At 40.5% G+C, this 17,101-nt stretch overlaps 1 protein-coding gene across 1 annotated transcript; it reads right to left on the bottom strand.

The window, feature by feature from the left end:
- Positions 1-11,139: 11,139 nt before the first annotated feature.
- LOC133511290 (monocyte chemotactic protein 1B-like) lies at positions 11,140-13,374 on the bottom strand. The gene is made up of 3 exons (XM_061840066.1): positions 13,248-13,374; positions 13,054-13,162; positions 11,140-11,881 (listed from the first exon to the last, which is right to left on the bottom strand). Exons 1-3 carry the CDS (start codon positions 13,312-13,314, stop codon positions 11,758-11,760), a joined length of 300 nt encoding a protein of 99 aa, XP_061696050.1. The 5' UTR covers positions 13,315-13,374; the 3' UTR covers positions 11,140-11,757.
- Between the last annotated feature and the right edge of the window lie 3,727 nt (positions 13,375-17,101).

The following is a 17,101-nucleotide window of genomic DNA, read 5'->3' as shown; positions in this document are numbered from 1 at the left end:
GCTCCGGGTCCCCTCTCATGCCCAGTAGGGGAAGCTCACCATCTAGTGGCCAAATGATACAAATAAATAAATAAATAAATAAATAAATAAATGAAGGTCTGTACAGATTGTGATTTCACACATCCAGCGCAAAAGGGAGTTATGATGAGTGTAAAGGCACAAAATGATCTCGCTACAAGTTGTGATGGTGCAGGTTTCAGCAGACCTTATTTTCCCTAAATATCCCAAAACGTAGAACCTGTACAGTAGACGGTAAGAATTCCCCAAAGGGTTGTTATGTGGTTGAGGTTCATGAGGACCAGGAGCCTAACCCATGTGACGATCATTTACGCTATCACTAAGTGGGAACTGGACACACAAGACGTGAAGCATAGTTAAAAAATGTGTACCTGACGAACACCATCAGTCACACAATTGTGAAATCAAAGTGTAAAACTAACATTCAAAAATAATCTTTATCGGGCTGTTTTTAGAGTACAGTCGTCCCTTGTTTATCACAAGGTTTACTTACAGAACCTCAGGCAATACACAAACATCTGTGAATCAGAGACCCAAATGCCATTTTGTTATCTTTCCACATTTTAGAGGTTTCTTCATTATAGCAATATAAAACATGTAAAAGAGGTGCGCAGGTATTATTTCTTTCCTCTCAGGATTGCAATCCCTACGCCCCACACAGTAGTATCTCTGACTTTGAATGTAAGGGGCTTTAAAAGATGGTACCTGGCCTGATGAGTGCCATGGGACTAGTATACGAATGGGTTTCTTATGTGTTTAGTTTGCTATCCCTGCTCTGGAAAGCAATTGAAAATACATAAGCGGCTGTGTCTATCCTTGACCACCTGTGGAAGGGTTCCAATTCACTTTAACTAGCGGTGGTAGGCAATATTAAATTAGCTAATGATGTTTACTCTGGCAGCACGGTGGAGCGACTGGTTAGAGCATTAGCCTTACAGTTCTGCAGACCGGGGTTCAAATCCCTGGCCCGCCTGTGTAGAGTATGCATGTACTCCCCGGTCTTGTGTGGGTTTTCTCTGGCCACTCTGGTTTCCTCCCACATCCCAAAAACATGGATTAACTGGAGACTCTAAGTAGCCCTTAAGTGTGATTGTGAATGTTCCTTTCTATGCGTGCTGTGATTGGCATCCGGTTCAGGGTATACCCAGCCTCAAGCCCAAAGATACCTGGGAGAGGCTCTAGCGCTCCTGTGACCCTTGTGAGGATAAGCAGCTCAGATAAATAATGAATGTTTTCTCGAGCATAGATGTGCTATTGTGTAAGCTAGTTCTGCTTTGTGATAGACACCATTGCAGTTGATCTGTTTTGGGGTTTTTTTTTTGTTTGATTGTCTTTTCAAATTTTCAACATTTTCCTTTTTTTGTAAAAAAAATGATCATGTAAAAAATATGCAATATAGAGAAAGAGCTACTATATGTACAAGGTATAGACTATGCATTAATTTTCTTCTTTGACATATGTGTAAATGCATAGAGTGATGTTCAGCATCAGAAACACATTTACATGTATTGTTCTTTTTTTGGGGGGGGGCTGTTTTACATAGCCTTCGTATTTGGGGGAATTAAACAAGAGCACCAGACACTAATCCTATGGCTTTCGTAGTATGGAAAGATGGAGTAGCCGGGATTGGCAAAATAATAATCAAAAATTAGTTCAAGGTCACTGTGGTGCATTCGCCTGACTTTGGTATAAAGACTGTGGGTTGAATTCCCGCTCAGTGAGGATGAGCTGATTGTTTTTTTTAAACCACTCAGGTCAAATTTAGTTAATTATTTGGCATTGTTGATTGTCTCTCTAGTAAATTATGGTCTGAAGAAAAGATGAGCTATGGAAAGGTGTGCTTCATTCAGACAGTGTGCCCTTCTCATTAAAAATAATATTTAAAAAAATAGTTATTCAATTTTCCCCATTTTCAATCAAGGAATTGCCAATTGCTGCTCAATACAGGTTTAGACACTCATCACACTGTGATTAGTTTTCTTGATGACACAATCTAGTCCTCTAAGATTTTTACCACGGATCAGTAGATTTTCAATTCATTTTATAGCAACTGTCCTCCTCATTCAGTTTGCTGCAAACAATGACAACTTGAGCCACCGTGCCCCGACAGAACCACACACACGCGAAAAAAAGCAATAGAAAGATTAAAAAGGGAGCCTCCACCTCTACTAATCGTCCCATTTTACCAATCTAAGGAGAAGGGAGGACAATTTGCCATCTATAATGGCATTGGCAAAAAAGAGACAAGTTACTGAGGCGGTGAAAAGCCAGTGCCTCAGAAATGATCGCGCTGGATCAGCTGTGGCAATGCACACCACCCGAGCGTGAAGAACCACAGGCTGCGCGCCATTATAATTAAAGTATATATTGATTAGACTTTAGTGTCCTCTGGACCGTGTGCCAGAGGCGCCGGGTGGGTCACTCGCTCTCTCAAGACAGGCAAAGCACCTCAGACTCACGAGTGCAATGTCTATGCTAATGTTTTATGGTAATTGAAGCCTTGCTTTAAATGTCAGTTATTGACGCTGGGCCTAAGTGGCAGCTTGAGCCACATTCCAAGCTTTGTATGCAAGGGTCAATAGCGACGAGATGAATACCCGGGCAGGAGGTCGGTTTCCTTTCAACCTTCCCGCCTTCAGGAAATGACTTTGCTAATTGAAATATTAATTAGAAGGGAAAATTAGATTTCACGAGGGGGATTTGTGTTCATCCTTGGGTATTGAGTAGGAATATACACACCTGCAAAAGCCTTTGGGGAATGGCTTATGATTAGGGCTTTGGAAAAAAAAAAAGGCTAACTCGGCTAGGTCGACCACAAAAATTGGTCAATGGCAACTTCTGCCTTGAGGCAATAAAAATATTAATAACAGCATATTTACGCCGCTTGGGCTCAATTTGCGTCGTCATCCGTTTTGTTGCAGACGGACGCACTGTTGAGCAAATGAAAAACATTGTCATAAAAAACAACACAAGTGCTTCCAGAAGTGATTTTTAATGTAGCTACATATATCATGCTGTGCGACTGACCTGAATTTATTGTATTTTTTTAATTTTTTTACTTAACATGTGAACATTAGCTCGATAATGCTAATTGTGAATGCTAAAGTTTAGCAGAGGCTACTTTGTTGTCTCAAATTCTGTACAGTTTGTACCATAAACTCTGGACCAATACAGTTAAAAGAGAGAAATCCAACCGTCATACATGAGAATAAAATTCATGTTAGCAGCAAAAAAAATTAAATAAATAAATAAGGGCCAGGGACTGTGATTACTCGAGTACCAGCCAAAATAATTGATTTGAAAAAAGATTTGGTGGTGACAGCTATAGTTACGAGAAACTTTAAGAAAACAATCAGAAAAGGTAAAATAAGGCCAAATCAAAGAGTTGGACACAAAAAGGATGCTGGCTACCTGTTGGAGCTAAGAATAAAATGTGATGCTTTATGAATATCTGGCGAGTACCGTAGTGACAGGACATCATGCTGATAAAGGTCAGTGTATTGATCGCTGACCACTCATACACATCAAATTCATCCGTGCTCTTCTGAACACCATCAAGAAGGACACGTGTCATAAAACAGTTCAACCTCCAACTGCAGCAACGTCCTTTATAAAAAAAAGAACAAAAAGTTTCCCAGCAATTATTTTTTTCATGACTTTAGATGAACTTCCCAGAGTGTTTACAAAGATAGGAAGAAGTAGAAGGACTGTCTGATCGTGAGGGAAGGAAGAAAATGACATCTTTATCTTCCCGGGTGAATAAAAAAACCTTCCTCATAGCAAAAAGAAGAATAAAATGAAAGCTTGGTACATCTGCAGCAGAGTCTCATTAAACAAAGACGGTCAAATTTAGCCATCAAACATTTGTAATTTCTACAGCAGTCACGGGTGCATTTGGTATTTCTCTGAAGAAACCTAGGTTTTATATCTGAAGATTATACTATTAAAAGCTATTAATTTTGCTCATCAGTCCTGTTCTTTAAAACAAGATCAGTATTCGAAAGGTCCACTGAAAGGTTCAATGTACGAGAAACTACCGTGCCAGTCTTCTTTTTTACAGACTTACAGGCACAGTCATCGCTGGCACACTCTCGTGGTCTTGAAAAAATATAAAACTGTCATGAACCAACGGTACGGGGGCAAACCCAAATGCAGGATTCCAAGACGAGGACATAATGTTAGACGTGGTTTTATTTCGGAAGCGGGTCGATTCCAAAAGCAGTCCAAAACAAGGCAGAGGCACAAAAACGCTAGGCTCGGCAGGATCCAAAAAGACATTCAGCAATGTCCAATGACTATGGAGCAAACTAACTATCTTAAATTTCGACAGGATAAACCGAAGGCCACAGAATCACTGTGATAAGGATAGCTCAACATTATACTTCCTCTCAGTGGTGGAGAATCCAACTGGCATGTGAACGCAACGCACTGATACAAGGCAACGAACTGGCAAGGCCAGTGACAAAACTCCAAACTTAAAAACATGGTCTAATTTGAGTCCACATGGAAAACAGCTGTGGCCGGTGACAGGTGTCGGAGGTGACACCGCCCAGAGCGGTGGCCAGGCCACGCCCCTTCGGCGTGGTCCAGCCTTGATCATGACAAAAACTCGAAATTATTAACATTTAGTGCTACAGTAATAAGGTTCTTTTCTGGTTTAACAAGGTCAGCATGTGCCTGTCGGGTGTGCAAGAATCGCTTGACGCCTCATAAGTCACACTTTCTGTCTCTGATTGGTTGTTTTTCCCCTGTGCTTGGTGGTTTCATTGAAAATATATCAAATTGCAGGCTTTTTTCCCCCTCACATATCATAATGGACATGTACTACTATCAAGATTCTTTTAATATATACATGTTTTTTTCAGGAGGGAAGGTTTTGACAAATGTTTGATATATACAAACAGTTTTAAACTGCACTGTGCTTCAAATTAGGGGCCGCACTATATAAAATCGAAAAGTCTTGGAACCAGCCTCACTACCATCTCTCTAGGGTCAATTACGTACTCAGTGATAGGTTGGGAAGAAGCCTGTAGTTCCCTTTTTCATCTTTCATCTTCCAAAGAAACGTTTCACAATTCAATGCTTCCACAAGAAGAAATGTCATGTTTGGAGTCGCAATAAGTGTCATGACCGAGTGTGCCAACAATTGCCGCCACTGTCAGCATGTGTGATGAAAAGCCCATTTAAAAGTTCTTCTCAGGTTTCCTGGTCGTGTTTACTATGCGCCGCGAGGTGAGGATGTACCCCCTCGCATCTCTACCTGACAATGTGCCTCTCGTTCCTACGTGCGGTCGATATCTAGCGAGGATATGAGAGTCAGTATTGATTGTAATTTCCTGCGATGCAACATTCCACTCGCTTGCTTTATCAAGAGACTAATTCCCATCAGCGATGCTGTCGTCCTGCCGACAGTCCCGGCGGCTGCCGGGGACGACAGCTAATGAATTAGAGAGGAATGAATAATCCTGCCTGGAAATGACCGTGATAAATATGGGATGTTGCAAGTGGAGAATTATGGACATCTATAGGAAAACTTGGTGCTTTCTTATATATACTACATAACACTGCAGCACATACACAGCATTGCATGAGATCACAGGTCCAGTACTCCCTGAAACCCTGGTGAGCATAAGCAGCAAAGAAAGTGGCTGGATGGATATCACAAATGATAACATTGAGATAGTTCTCAAGCATTTTGTGTTGCTAAACAACAATAGTTGAAAAACTCATGACTCTTGATTTCTGATTCCAAAACTAGTTCATAAATTTCCCGAGTAATAAGATGAGGCGGTTAAAGATTTTTATAGTTTCACAGTCATAACGGCCCTCTGAGGGAAACGGTAAAATGTGGCCCACGACAAAAATTTGTTTGACTCCCCTGCAAACCTATCCTTTGGGTTTTTGTATTGTGGGAGGGGCCAGGGGGACTTGTGTCATTGTTAGCAATCAATGGGAAAACTAAATTAGTGATCCCTAATTAAGCGATAGTTTTTATACGTTTTTACAGTATACAGGCAAGTCCAGAGTTAGAGTTGCATACCTTCAATGTACAGTTGACCAAGCCCAACTTCTCCAGTCGTGACTTTCTAAGATTAATTGACGGTTCCGTACAATGTATTATAATATCTTGAACCGTCTACAGTATGTACCACAAACAATGATCCCAAAACTTTTCAAGAGTATTTCAAATACTTACAAAAAAAATCTTCAATCATTGTTATGCCCTTAAAAGTTGACTTGTGATTAAATACGAGTGAGAGTTGTAAGGGAAACTTTCGCCTTCATACAAAACCACCTTTCTGCCTTCCGCCACGGAAGTGTGGTTTAGCGGACGTCGTTTGCTATTTTTTCCGTGGTTCCAGCCAACAGTAACACTTTGTTTTCTCATTTAAAAAAAAAAAAAAGATGTTTAAGATACAGTGAAGTGTGATTGCGGTTGCATTCGGTTGTAGCGGCTGCTATAAACTTTTTGCCACTCAAACAACAAGTCACGGCTTCCTATAACGATGTCAGCTTTGTGTTCAATTCAACAGGTCCGATTTTAACACTGAGTAAATCAATTTGAGAGAAAATTGAGATCTTGTTATATCAGTCATTTTCAGTCATTTTTGTTTGGTGGTGAGTCATGTGATTATTCTTATGTATGGGTAACTTGTCTTGGTAAGTTTTCAAAACTACTATAGAGAGTTTTTTCCCATGGAAAATTAAAAAAAAAAATGTTCCTACTCTTTTTGCCTGTTATCCTCTCGGTCGTGGTTGATTTAGAAATAGACAAACGGTTTACACTCCGTGGGAGGAATCCAGAGTACCTGCATAAAACCCCCGCAGGCATGGGGAGAACATGGAAACACCACATCGGAAGGCCAGAGGCCGCATTCGAAACCCCGACCCCCTCACGACACCACACGGCAGCAGTTTTTGGCATATGAATTCCCTGTTCCACAGAGTATGACTGTATGATCTGTTTGTATGTCCAAAAGAAATTCAAACCCAAATCTCTTGACTGTGAGGCGCACATGTTAATCACTGTGTTGCCATGCCATGAAATCATCTATCACTTATTGCCTGTGAGAGGTCATAATGCTCAGGTTTGATACCCGAGGAGAGTTATTTTAATAATACATTATTGTGGTTGTACTTTGTAGTACTGATATATCACACTGCGGCACTAGCTTGCTTTATATTATATTAACGGCTCCCTTTCAATAACCGCCATGTTCCTTTTAATCTCTTTCAATATTTTTTTTCTGCTCTCTCGCTAAATCCTTCTCCGCTTTCATTCTTATTTAATCTCTCAAATTGAGCCCATAATGTGGCTGGCTTTAAGGCAGGAATCTCCGCATGCTCTCAATCTCAACATTTGGTCTAAGAGGTTCTTGGAGGTAGAAGGCAGTTATCCAAATGATGACTTTTTTTTTTTTTTTTTTTTTTTTTTTTCATTGACTCCAACCAGGCATCTTCTGAGGTGGGCATAGTGATATGGCGGTGTTTATGAAACATGGCCTGTTACGATTAATTACAGCACACGCTTTAGTGCACGGGTATCATTCCATCCATTTTTCAGCGGGCCCGTAGCATGGTTAGGAAAGGACATTTGACACAGGTTAAAAAGAAAAAAAAGGTGGAGGTGCGCTGAGTGAGAATGTACTTCCGTAAACGTGTCGAGATGTTGTTCCAACACCCACGTTAGCGTGTGTCATTCATAATTACATTACACAACCACACCTCCCCCCCCCAAGCCGATGACACATCCCCCCGTGTCATGGGTTGATTGGCACTACCACAAGTACTAAAAAAAAAGTGGCGAGGTGTAATGTAGACCTTTGGTAACTAAATATTTAACGTTAAAATAATCACCAAAAAAGTGTTATTCCGCTGGTGAAAAGAAAAACTCTGTTTGAATCAAAGTTGATTCCCCTCACTCGTTACTCCATGTCAAGGACCAATGTGAATGTATCCCATTAACGAAGCATCTTTAAGAATGCCCAGTTTTGGTACAAAATGTGGAGCTGGGATTTTGATGTTTTTTAGTGCATTGGGGGTGGGTTACTAATCTACAGTAAGAAGGATACAGAGCCACCGGCCCCCCCAAAATTGTATAAAATCCTAAACTATTAGTTAATCAGGCGGCACGGTGGTTCAGCTGGTGAACTGTTGGCCTCACAGTTCTGAGGACCCGGGTTCGATCCCGGCCCCGCCTGTGTGGAGTTTGTGTGTTTTCCCCGTTCCTGGGTGGGTTTTCTCCGGACACTCCGATTTCTTCCCACATCCCAAAAACATGCAACATTAATTGGACACTCTAAATTGCCCCTAGGTTTGATTGGGAGTCCGGCTGTTTGTCTCTCTGTGTCCTGCAATTGGCTGGCAACCAATTGAGGGTGTACCCTGCCTCCTGGCCGTTGACAGCTGGGATAGGCTCCAGCACTCCCCGCGACCCTCGTGAGGATAAGCGGCAAATAAAATGGATGGATGGATATTGCTTAATCACTTTGAATGGAAAGCTGTGACATAGACTGTTTTTTAGCTTGTTAAATCCGTCTCTCCATCCATTTTTTGAGGCTCCTATCCTCACAAGGGTCCCAGGAGTGCTGGAGCCTGGAGCACACAGAAACAACCAACAAGTCACACTCAAAAACACATCAACGGGCAATCTTCAACTAATGCCTGTTTTCGGGATGTGGGAGGAAACCGGAATGCCGAGAGACAACCTACGCAGGCCTCCGGAGAACATGCACACTCCACACAGGCGGGACCAGAATTTCACTCATGGCTGATAACAAGGCACTCTAAAGCCGTCATGCCAATAGACAACCCAAGGGAGGATGTCTTCAAAAATGCATTGTGTACAGTATTTTGAAACAAATCTCTGAATTCATTTTGCAGGCCACAAAAAAATAACTCAATACAAACATATTATACATACGACCACATTTCTGATTACTTCATCGATAGTACTACAAGTCGTTGAATTAGCACAAATAACAATAAGGGTTGAATAGATGTTTGGACAAATGAAACGGAAGAACGACACGGGTTTGTTCCAAGGGAAGTGTTGCGCGAGGGTGTTAAAACTATTGTGGGTAGAATTGTGGTCAGTGGTCTTCTCACTCATCCATTCACCCCCCCCCCCACCACCACCACCACCACCACCACTGTACTGCACAACAACATAGCACAACTACTTCATGGAAGAGGTGGGAGTTCTACATGATATAAGAGCCACGCTTTTAAACGTGATTAATTGAATCCACTCAAGACTACCCAGGCCATAACTCAGATCGGCGGCAATTCCGTCCTTCCCGGTCCCAAAATGAGACTCAACTTAATTCTTCTCTGCTTGACCCTGTGGATGACTTTGGCCCTGTCAAGTGAGTGCAGCAATGAGTTTTGATTTGAATGGACGGTTTGAGCTGAATGTCCAAGTAATGGTTCTTTTTTGCATTTGTCTTGTGTAGCGCACGGGCCCACTTCAAACTGCTGTCCTACTTTTTCCAACACCAAGGTGCTACTTCACAAAATTAAGAGTTACTTCATTCAGTCTGTGAGCGCCTGCTCCTTCGAAGCCATTGTGTAAGTAATTCTGTCAAAATCAAGACAAGCAATACATACTTGATGTTTTTGTAGAGGGTGGTGGATGGCTATCGTGGCAAAGGAGTGGATAATTTCAAGTTGACTTTCCATGAGAAAATATGTTAATTAAAGAACCTGAAATATTGCGTTAAGCACATTTCAAGGGATTCAAAAAGAATTGATGGGAATTAACAGGAAATATGGGGTAGCTATAAAATACAGAAATGTAATTATGGATGAATGAATAGAATCGGTATCAAACAGAGAGACTGGAAAAGTTACAGAAGGGCATAGCAGTGAACATCCATGGAAATATATTGTTCAATTTTTTTCATGGTGTTTTACTGGTGAATCAACCCATACATTTTCATTTTCAGGCCTTTCTGTGACTCTTCCAGTGTCTGGAAATAAAAATAAAAATAAAATATAAACACGTTGAACTCTTGGAATTTCAAATTCAGTTCACCTGTGAAGTGTTATGTGCTTTTGGATGGAATTAGACTACAAAATTAAATATGCGTAACATTTTATGAGTTGTTCATAATATGTTTGTATACTATGTAGTTTAAATTTTATGAAACGAGCACATTTAGGAATGCGTTTTGCACTGTAATTTGATTGTAACACACGTGAACGATTTCTCCACCACTGTCTTCATACCGCACAGTATGACCACTTAAAAGTTTGACATCATTTGCAGGTTTACCACTGAAGGTCACAAAAAGATTTGTGCCGACCCCAGCAGGGCTTGGACAAAGAAAGCCAAGTTAAAAGTGGATAGAAAGGTTTTGAAGCAGAAGAAAAAGAGTACGGACACAATCACGAGGCAATCACGTTGAGAAATCCACAAAGGAAGGAAAAAGGTGGAAAAAAAAAGCCTGTTGACAAACTGACAAAAAAAAACAAATGTCCTGAATAAATGTGGTACGACAAGGCAATGATAAAAACCCATGATTTCACTGCTGTATGTATATATAAAAAAAAAACTATATAAGTTATATTTCTATTGTAATATTTTTGTTGTATCTGTTGTGCCTTTTTTGTTGTAACTTTGAATTAAACAGCCAATTAAGTATAAAGTGTGCCTAAGAGTCCGTGATTTTGCCTTTAACTGTCGTACTTTAAAGTACATTTCTTTGCAAATTGTCACTCTATCCCTATTTTCCCCCCATCTACTGTTCATTACACTTTACTTTGCATCCCCAAAATCCAACAATGGACTTGTCACACAATCAGAGCATCGTGGTTGGGAAGGGTGGGGGGGGGGTGTCAGCATCATTGTGACTGACTCATATATGTATGGCTCTAAAAATAATTCACTCACCTCCGCAAAGCTCCACTGCTTAGCCCACCTACATGGAAAGTGGTCTTGAAAACCCCCCTTAAGCTTCCGCATGGGCAGCCGGAAGCCCACCCAAACCAGAAATGGGGGGACGTGTGAAACCATCTGATTCATTTGAGGTCGGAGACGTGAAGCATTTTATTCATTCCGCTTGATGAATGTAACGTCCAAATAATAATGGCAGCGTCTCAGAGTTGACAGATGGCGACTTGCTTTTATTTATTTTCTTTCCAGAGAAGCCTTTTCAAAATCCTGCCTAATTACGGATCTCCTCCAGACATTGGCTCCTTTCCCACATTGTAAAAGAACCAATTCCATTTTCTTGATTTGCATACTCGAGCTCTCCTTTTCACTAAATTTCCAAATTCAAATGTTTGTCAGTCATAGTGTAAAGCCCCCCCCCAATGACTGCAATTTATTCAGAGTAGTAATTGCGTTTCGTCTTGCTAAAATGGTATTCTTTCTTCTTTAAGGGTCACCAAACTTTTGGAAAATGGGAGCTACTTCTTGGCTGCAGATTTACGCTAAAGTTTACCGGTTTGACACGAAATTCCGAAGTAACCAGTTACCTCAAAGTACCTTTAATTATATATTAAGAATTAATGATTTCTCACTCTAATTAGCAACAATGTTTCAACAAGGTACAAAACTGATAAATATGCACCCTTTTATTCCTGTAAAGTGTTTCAAATGATTACTTCTACAACACCACATGGCAAAACCACTGTTTTGGAAAAGATGTCAACATATTGAGATTCATACAACCGCAGTCGGCCATGTCATTCCAGCTTGGAGGCAAATGGGTTTACGTAAAGAATGCAAAGATGTCACTGCACTTCAAGTGTCTGCTGTCGGGAAAGGTCGTTCTTTCTGTCGAGGTACGCCATGCTTTTCTGCGTCCACAAGCTGGAATTGTCGGCGCAGATTCTCTTTCTTTTTAATGTGATGAAACTGAGAAGTATTTGGAAAAAAAAATGTAATGGACAAAAAAATTAAAAAAACTGTTAATAGATTGTACGGCAAAGGTATATTATAAGACTGGAGAACTACCGGTCATCAAAATAATGCAATACATTCATACATTCAAATTCTGTAATTAAAAATGTTGTGATAAAGTTAATCAGAACTTTTTTTTTTAACAATTTAAACATGATACATTTTCATTATACACCACACCCTCTAAAGCACAGGTCTCCAACCCGTGGCCCAGGGTCCCACTACATAGTTTTAGGTGACCCACGAAACCAAATCCTGTGCGTCAATGTTTCTTTTGAAAATTTAAACATTTTCTCAAAGAAATTTGATCAGAGTTTTTATTTGTTGTGATTTGTAATAACATGAGGTGATAAGGGCCAGGTGATGAAAACCAAAAATCTGTATAAAGTTGATTAAGCAGGGATGAACCGCAAAGATGAACTGGGAACAAGCATTATTGTTTCCCCACAAGAAAGAAAAAAAATGACAAAAAAAGATCATAGAATTGAAATTTTAAATTTTTTTTTTTTTACCCATGGTAAAGACAAAGCCCAATATAAGTGCACTCTATTTTACTTTCATTTCATTTTTTTTCCATCTTTAAACATCCTAACTTTTGTTCAACCTTTTGATGCAAGTTGTATTTACATTTTATAATTAGAACATGCAGCTGAGGACCGGGGTCTCAAACCCGGCCTCGCCTGTGTGGAGTTTGCATGTTCTCCCCTTGCCTGCGTGGGTTTTCTCTGCGTACTCTGATTTCCTCCCACATCCCAAAAACACCAAGTGGAGACTCTAAATTGCCCCCAGGTGTGATTGGGTGTGTGACTGTTGTGTGTCTTCATGTGCCCTCCGATTGGCTGGCAACAAGTTCAGGGTGTATCCCGCCTCCTGCCCGTTGAGAGCTGGGATAGGCTCCAGGACTCCCATGACCCTTGTGAGGATAAGCGGCTTGAAAAATGGATGGATGGAATTAGAATATGCTGTAGACTGTTAAAATATGAGCACCGGGCCACAATTGGCCCTGAGGTTGGACTTTGGATACCCCTGCTTTTAAAGCCCTGTAAGGTATAGCCTGACCTGTCACGGAATTTTAAGTTGCGCATGCCCGCAGATGCAAAATTGAATAAAGAATAAATTGAACTCACACCACAGCGTGCAAAGGACAACACGGAGGTTGTTGGATGTAATAGTTGGTCAGCTGTTCTCGATCGACTTTCGTGTCTGTAGTTTTGCGACAACAACTCGGTAATCCACCTGGCCAAAGGCGCGGGGAGAAAAAAAAAAAGAATGTAAAAGATCACATCATACCATAGGCGTACAAACTCGGCATTGCACCTACCTCGAGCGAAGGTGCCAGGTAGCATGACGGCCACCAGCAAAAGGGAGACCAAGTTAAGGGCTGTCATTGCATGCGTCAGATGTAATCAGGTGTGAATTGGATCTTTGTCCTGCGCGCCTTTTAAAGCTCACTAACATCGTCAAATGCGGAAATTTGTGTCACTTGTAAGTCAAGCGTGATTCAACCGCAGTTGCATATACACCTGGAAATAATCAAACCTTTCCTCCCACAAAAAAAGCCAACACAGCTCTTGGCCCTCATTTCAGTCAAGACTGGGGGTGTCAATGGCCTACTTTTCATTTGCAGGGGCAGCTCGTCAGAGCTCATTCTGTTTCAAATACAACGCACCCTATTAAAACAACCATTATGTTCTCTTGATCGTCACAGTCAATGTATTTTCTACATTTCGTACATGACGACAAAAACATATGCACGCTTTAGCTATGTCAGTTGTGTGTTTTAGGGTGCATATTGCAGAAGTGGTGGATTCGACACATGACTGGACTCCAACCAGAATTAGGTCGACAATTTTAGGGCTTAGCCAAGGAAATCCAATAAAAGACTCGATTTGACTTGGACTTGGTATTGATGAAACAACATGACTTGACAAAGGGTGCCTGTTTAAATTTTGAAATCTGCCTTTGAAAACTCTGACCCTGTATCAGGTAATGAGCTTCCACAACAACAGAATTTGCAGTACCATATAATTTCCTATTGAACCAAAAAAACATGACATGATTGACAAGGAAAAGGCAGATTGCCACAAAGAGAGGAAATTAAGGGCCGCTGCACAAAATCAGAATCAGAAATCCACAACGTGTCGCCGTAACGCACAGATGCAGTCATAATCAACCATCGCCATATTTAGATTCCCCTTTATTTTTTCCTGTTTCCGCCATTTGTGGCAATGTGCTTCTTCTTGACAATCGCACCATGTTTTTGTGGTTCAATAATGACCAATACAGCACTATATAGTTTATTGTATGTGGACCTCACAGGGGCACACTTTTAGATGTGGGGTGCTCAATTGCTTGGTGTGCATCGAAGATTTGTTTTTTGTTTCAAATTTTTACTATAGTTGCTTTCAGCTGCATCACTAGGTGTCTGTGGGGGGGGGAGCTTAAGAAACTGTTATTATGAATATGTTAGCACAGCTAAACAAAGGCAACCACAGGTACTTACTGCTAATTGTATGATGAAACACAATTGTATGACTTGACTTATAATTTGTTTAATTAAAATAATAACTCAACTTAATTTGCTTGATATTTAGTGCGTATTCAACTTGGCCAGCTTGATTTTTGCCACAGTAACTTGGGACACATGAAACTTGGGTTTTAAGACTTGGTACTTATCTATTGTTTATTTAGCACTCTGATGATTAAATGTCTCCAACCAAGTAGATTGGGAACGTTTCTAAAAGCTCCACATTCAGACGGCAGTGTAACCAAAGCATCCCCCTGCAAATACAGTTTAAAAACAATGTCAAGTAAATGCCGTGCTAGTCGTTTGGTGAGGTCAATTTGTAAAGAAATACGGCACACAACCACACCTACTGCTGGTCTCCTCCATGATGATGTTGGTGTGTTTCTTATATGTGAATGAAGACTTTCTTGGAAAAGGATGTAAAGCATTTCATGTCATTTTTTCCGTTCAGTGTACAGGAACACATTTCCCAAATTCTTTATGTTCTTTGATTGATAATCAAGTAGTTTGTTACGGCCAAATAGCTTCCCTCTGTGTATTTATTTGTCCTTAAAAGGATGTGAAATAGAATACAAATTATAAGCCGTGGGTTTTCTTTGGAAGAGAGAAAGTGTTGTTCACTAAACTTTGTGGTATGCAAACGGATGTACTAACCAAGTTCCTCTGAAAGTCCCCTAGCTAGTCATCACTTCATCTTTGCTTCAGGAAAGGAAATACATATCGTCACATGGTTGTCTTGAAAGCTTTTTCCTTTGAGGGCTGCACGTAGAAGTATCAAAGGATTCAAAGGCCGCCTTGACATTCTTCACCTTTCATTAAATCAAATTTCCACATTTGGAACCAAAACAAGAGCAATCTGTAGAAAACGGACGACCCTTAAAGCAGCGTTGACTTGACTCGTGTCTGTGTTTGCATAACTCAAGGCTCTATTTGAAACCAATTAATTATTATTAGTTACAGTAGACCTACGGATTGGTAGTTGTGCATATCAGAGGCGTGGCAGCGATTTTGTCCCTTAAATACTTGAAATGAATTAAAATGAGATCTAGCTTCATCTGGAGGGTCCTCCAGAGGTCAGCGGACCCTCATATGTCATATTTGTTAGATATAAACTCAAATAAAGTCGCAGTGTTGGGAAAACATGACAGTACATGTAGCTATCCCCCAAAAAATTATCCATTCGAGGAGAAAACTCATCTGTGAGCCAAACTTTCCCACTTATCAAAAGTCCCAAAATGCTTCAGAATTAAATATGCAGTATTGTAATTTGTCCGATTTATTATTTTAATACAACCAAGCAGAAATGACAGTAAAATAAGCACACAGAACAAAAACGTTCATTTGGCATTCTTCCATAGTAACTCATCAGACAATTGTTTGCTTCAATTCTTTTTCCATCTGACCATCTCTGTAGCAACCGCAACAGTATTGACTGTTCTGATACTGTTCTATTATGAGTCAGTAATATTCCCATTTACATTAACTCTGCCCTCCAATGAGTCATTTAATTCATTATTACAAGAGCTACTATCTTGTCTCTTTGGCAAGTTCCATATGTACAGTCTATTTGTTTGTCTCCAAGAACCCTTTAAAATGAAAAGTGTCTTTATTCATTCATTCAAAATTCCAAAATTACATAATATGATTCACAGAAGCGTGTCCTCGATTTTAGTGAACGCATCCTTCCTCTGTGCGAGTCGCACTTCTCGTTTTCACTGTCAAGGATTTGTAGCGGTTCATTCAGAAATTCAGGAGAGCCTCGGCCGTGTCATTTTCACTGTCATGAATGTACTGGATTGAACGCACATCGGCATAACTTTCAGATTGATGGTGAATCGCAGCATCTACTGTACAAATGATAGTAAACATTTGTCACTGTGGCCGGAAACATGGAGGAGCTTTCATCAGGTCATCCATTGCTTCAGTTTTTGGGATTAATTTGGGAAAGAAGTCCAGACGATGATGGAATGTATTTTGAAGCTTCTGATAGGTTTCTTGAAAACATTTGAGTTAATTAGAGACACACCTGTTGATACAGTGAAGAAAATAAGTATTTGAACACCCTGCTATATTGCAAGTTCTCCCATTTAGAAATCATGGAGGGGTCTGAAATTTTCATCATAGGTTCATGTCCACTGTGAGAGAGATAATCTAAAAAGAAAAATCCAGAAATCACAATGTATGATTTTTTTAACGATTTATTTGTGATACAGCTGCAAATAAGTATTTAAACACCTGCGGAAAAACAATGTTAATATTTGGTACAGTAGCCTTTGTTTGCAATTAGAGAGGTCAAACGTTTCCTGTAGTTGTTCACCAGGTTTTCACACACTGCAGGAGGGACTTTGGCCCACTCCTCCACACAGATTTTCTCTACATCAGACAGGTTTCTGTGCTGTCGATGAGAAACACCGAGTTTCAGCTCCCTCCAAAGATTTTCTATTGGGTTTAGGTCTGGAGACTGGCTAAACCACTCCTTGGTTTTCCTGGCTGTGTACTTCGGGTCATTGTCATGTTGAAAGACCCAGCCATGATCCATCTTCACTGCTCTGACTGAGGGAAAGAGGTTGTTCCCCCAAATCTCACAATACATGGCCATGGTAATCCTCTCCTTAATACAGTGCAGCCGTCCTGTCTCATGTGCAGAA

The sequence above is a fragment of the Syngnathoides biaculeatus genome, chromosome 13 (genome assembly GCF_019802595.1).
Source record: "Syngnathoides biaculeatus isolate LvHL_M chromosome 13, ASM1980259v1, whole genome shotgun sequence".
In the NCBI taxonomy this organism is placed as follows: Eukaryota; Metazoa; Chordata; class Actinopteri; order Syngnathiformes; family Syngnathidae; genus Syngnathoides; species Syngnathoides biaculeatus.
The sequence above is the reverse complement of the archived record's forward strand: the minus strand, read 5'-3'. Positions and strand labels throughout refer to the sequence as shown.

What these genes read in the sequence shown, in the direction of transcription:
- LOC133511290 (XM_061840066.1), bottom strand. Translation starts at nt 13,314, where the DNA reads ATGACAGCCCTTAACTTGGTCTCCCTTTTGCTGGTGGCCGTCATGCTA. An exon ending in ACCTGGCACCTTCGCTCGAG is followed by an intron (nt 13,163 to 13,247) that starts GTAGGTGCAATG and finishes GCCTTTGGCCAG; the next exon opens with GTGGATTACCGAGTTGTTGT. An exon ending in TGTCCTTTGCACGCTGTGGT is followed by an intron (nt 11,882 to 13,053) that starts GTGAGTTCAATT and finishes AATACTTCTCAG; the next exon opens with TTTCATCACATTAAAAAGAA.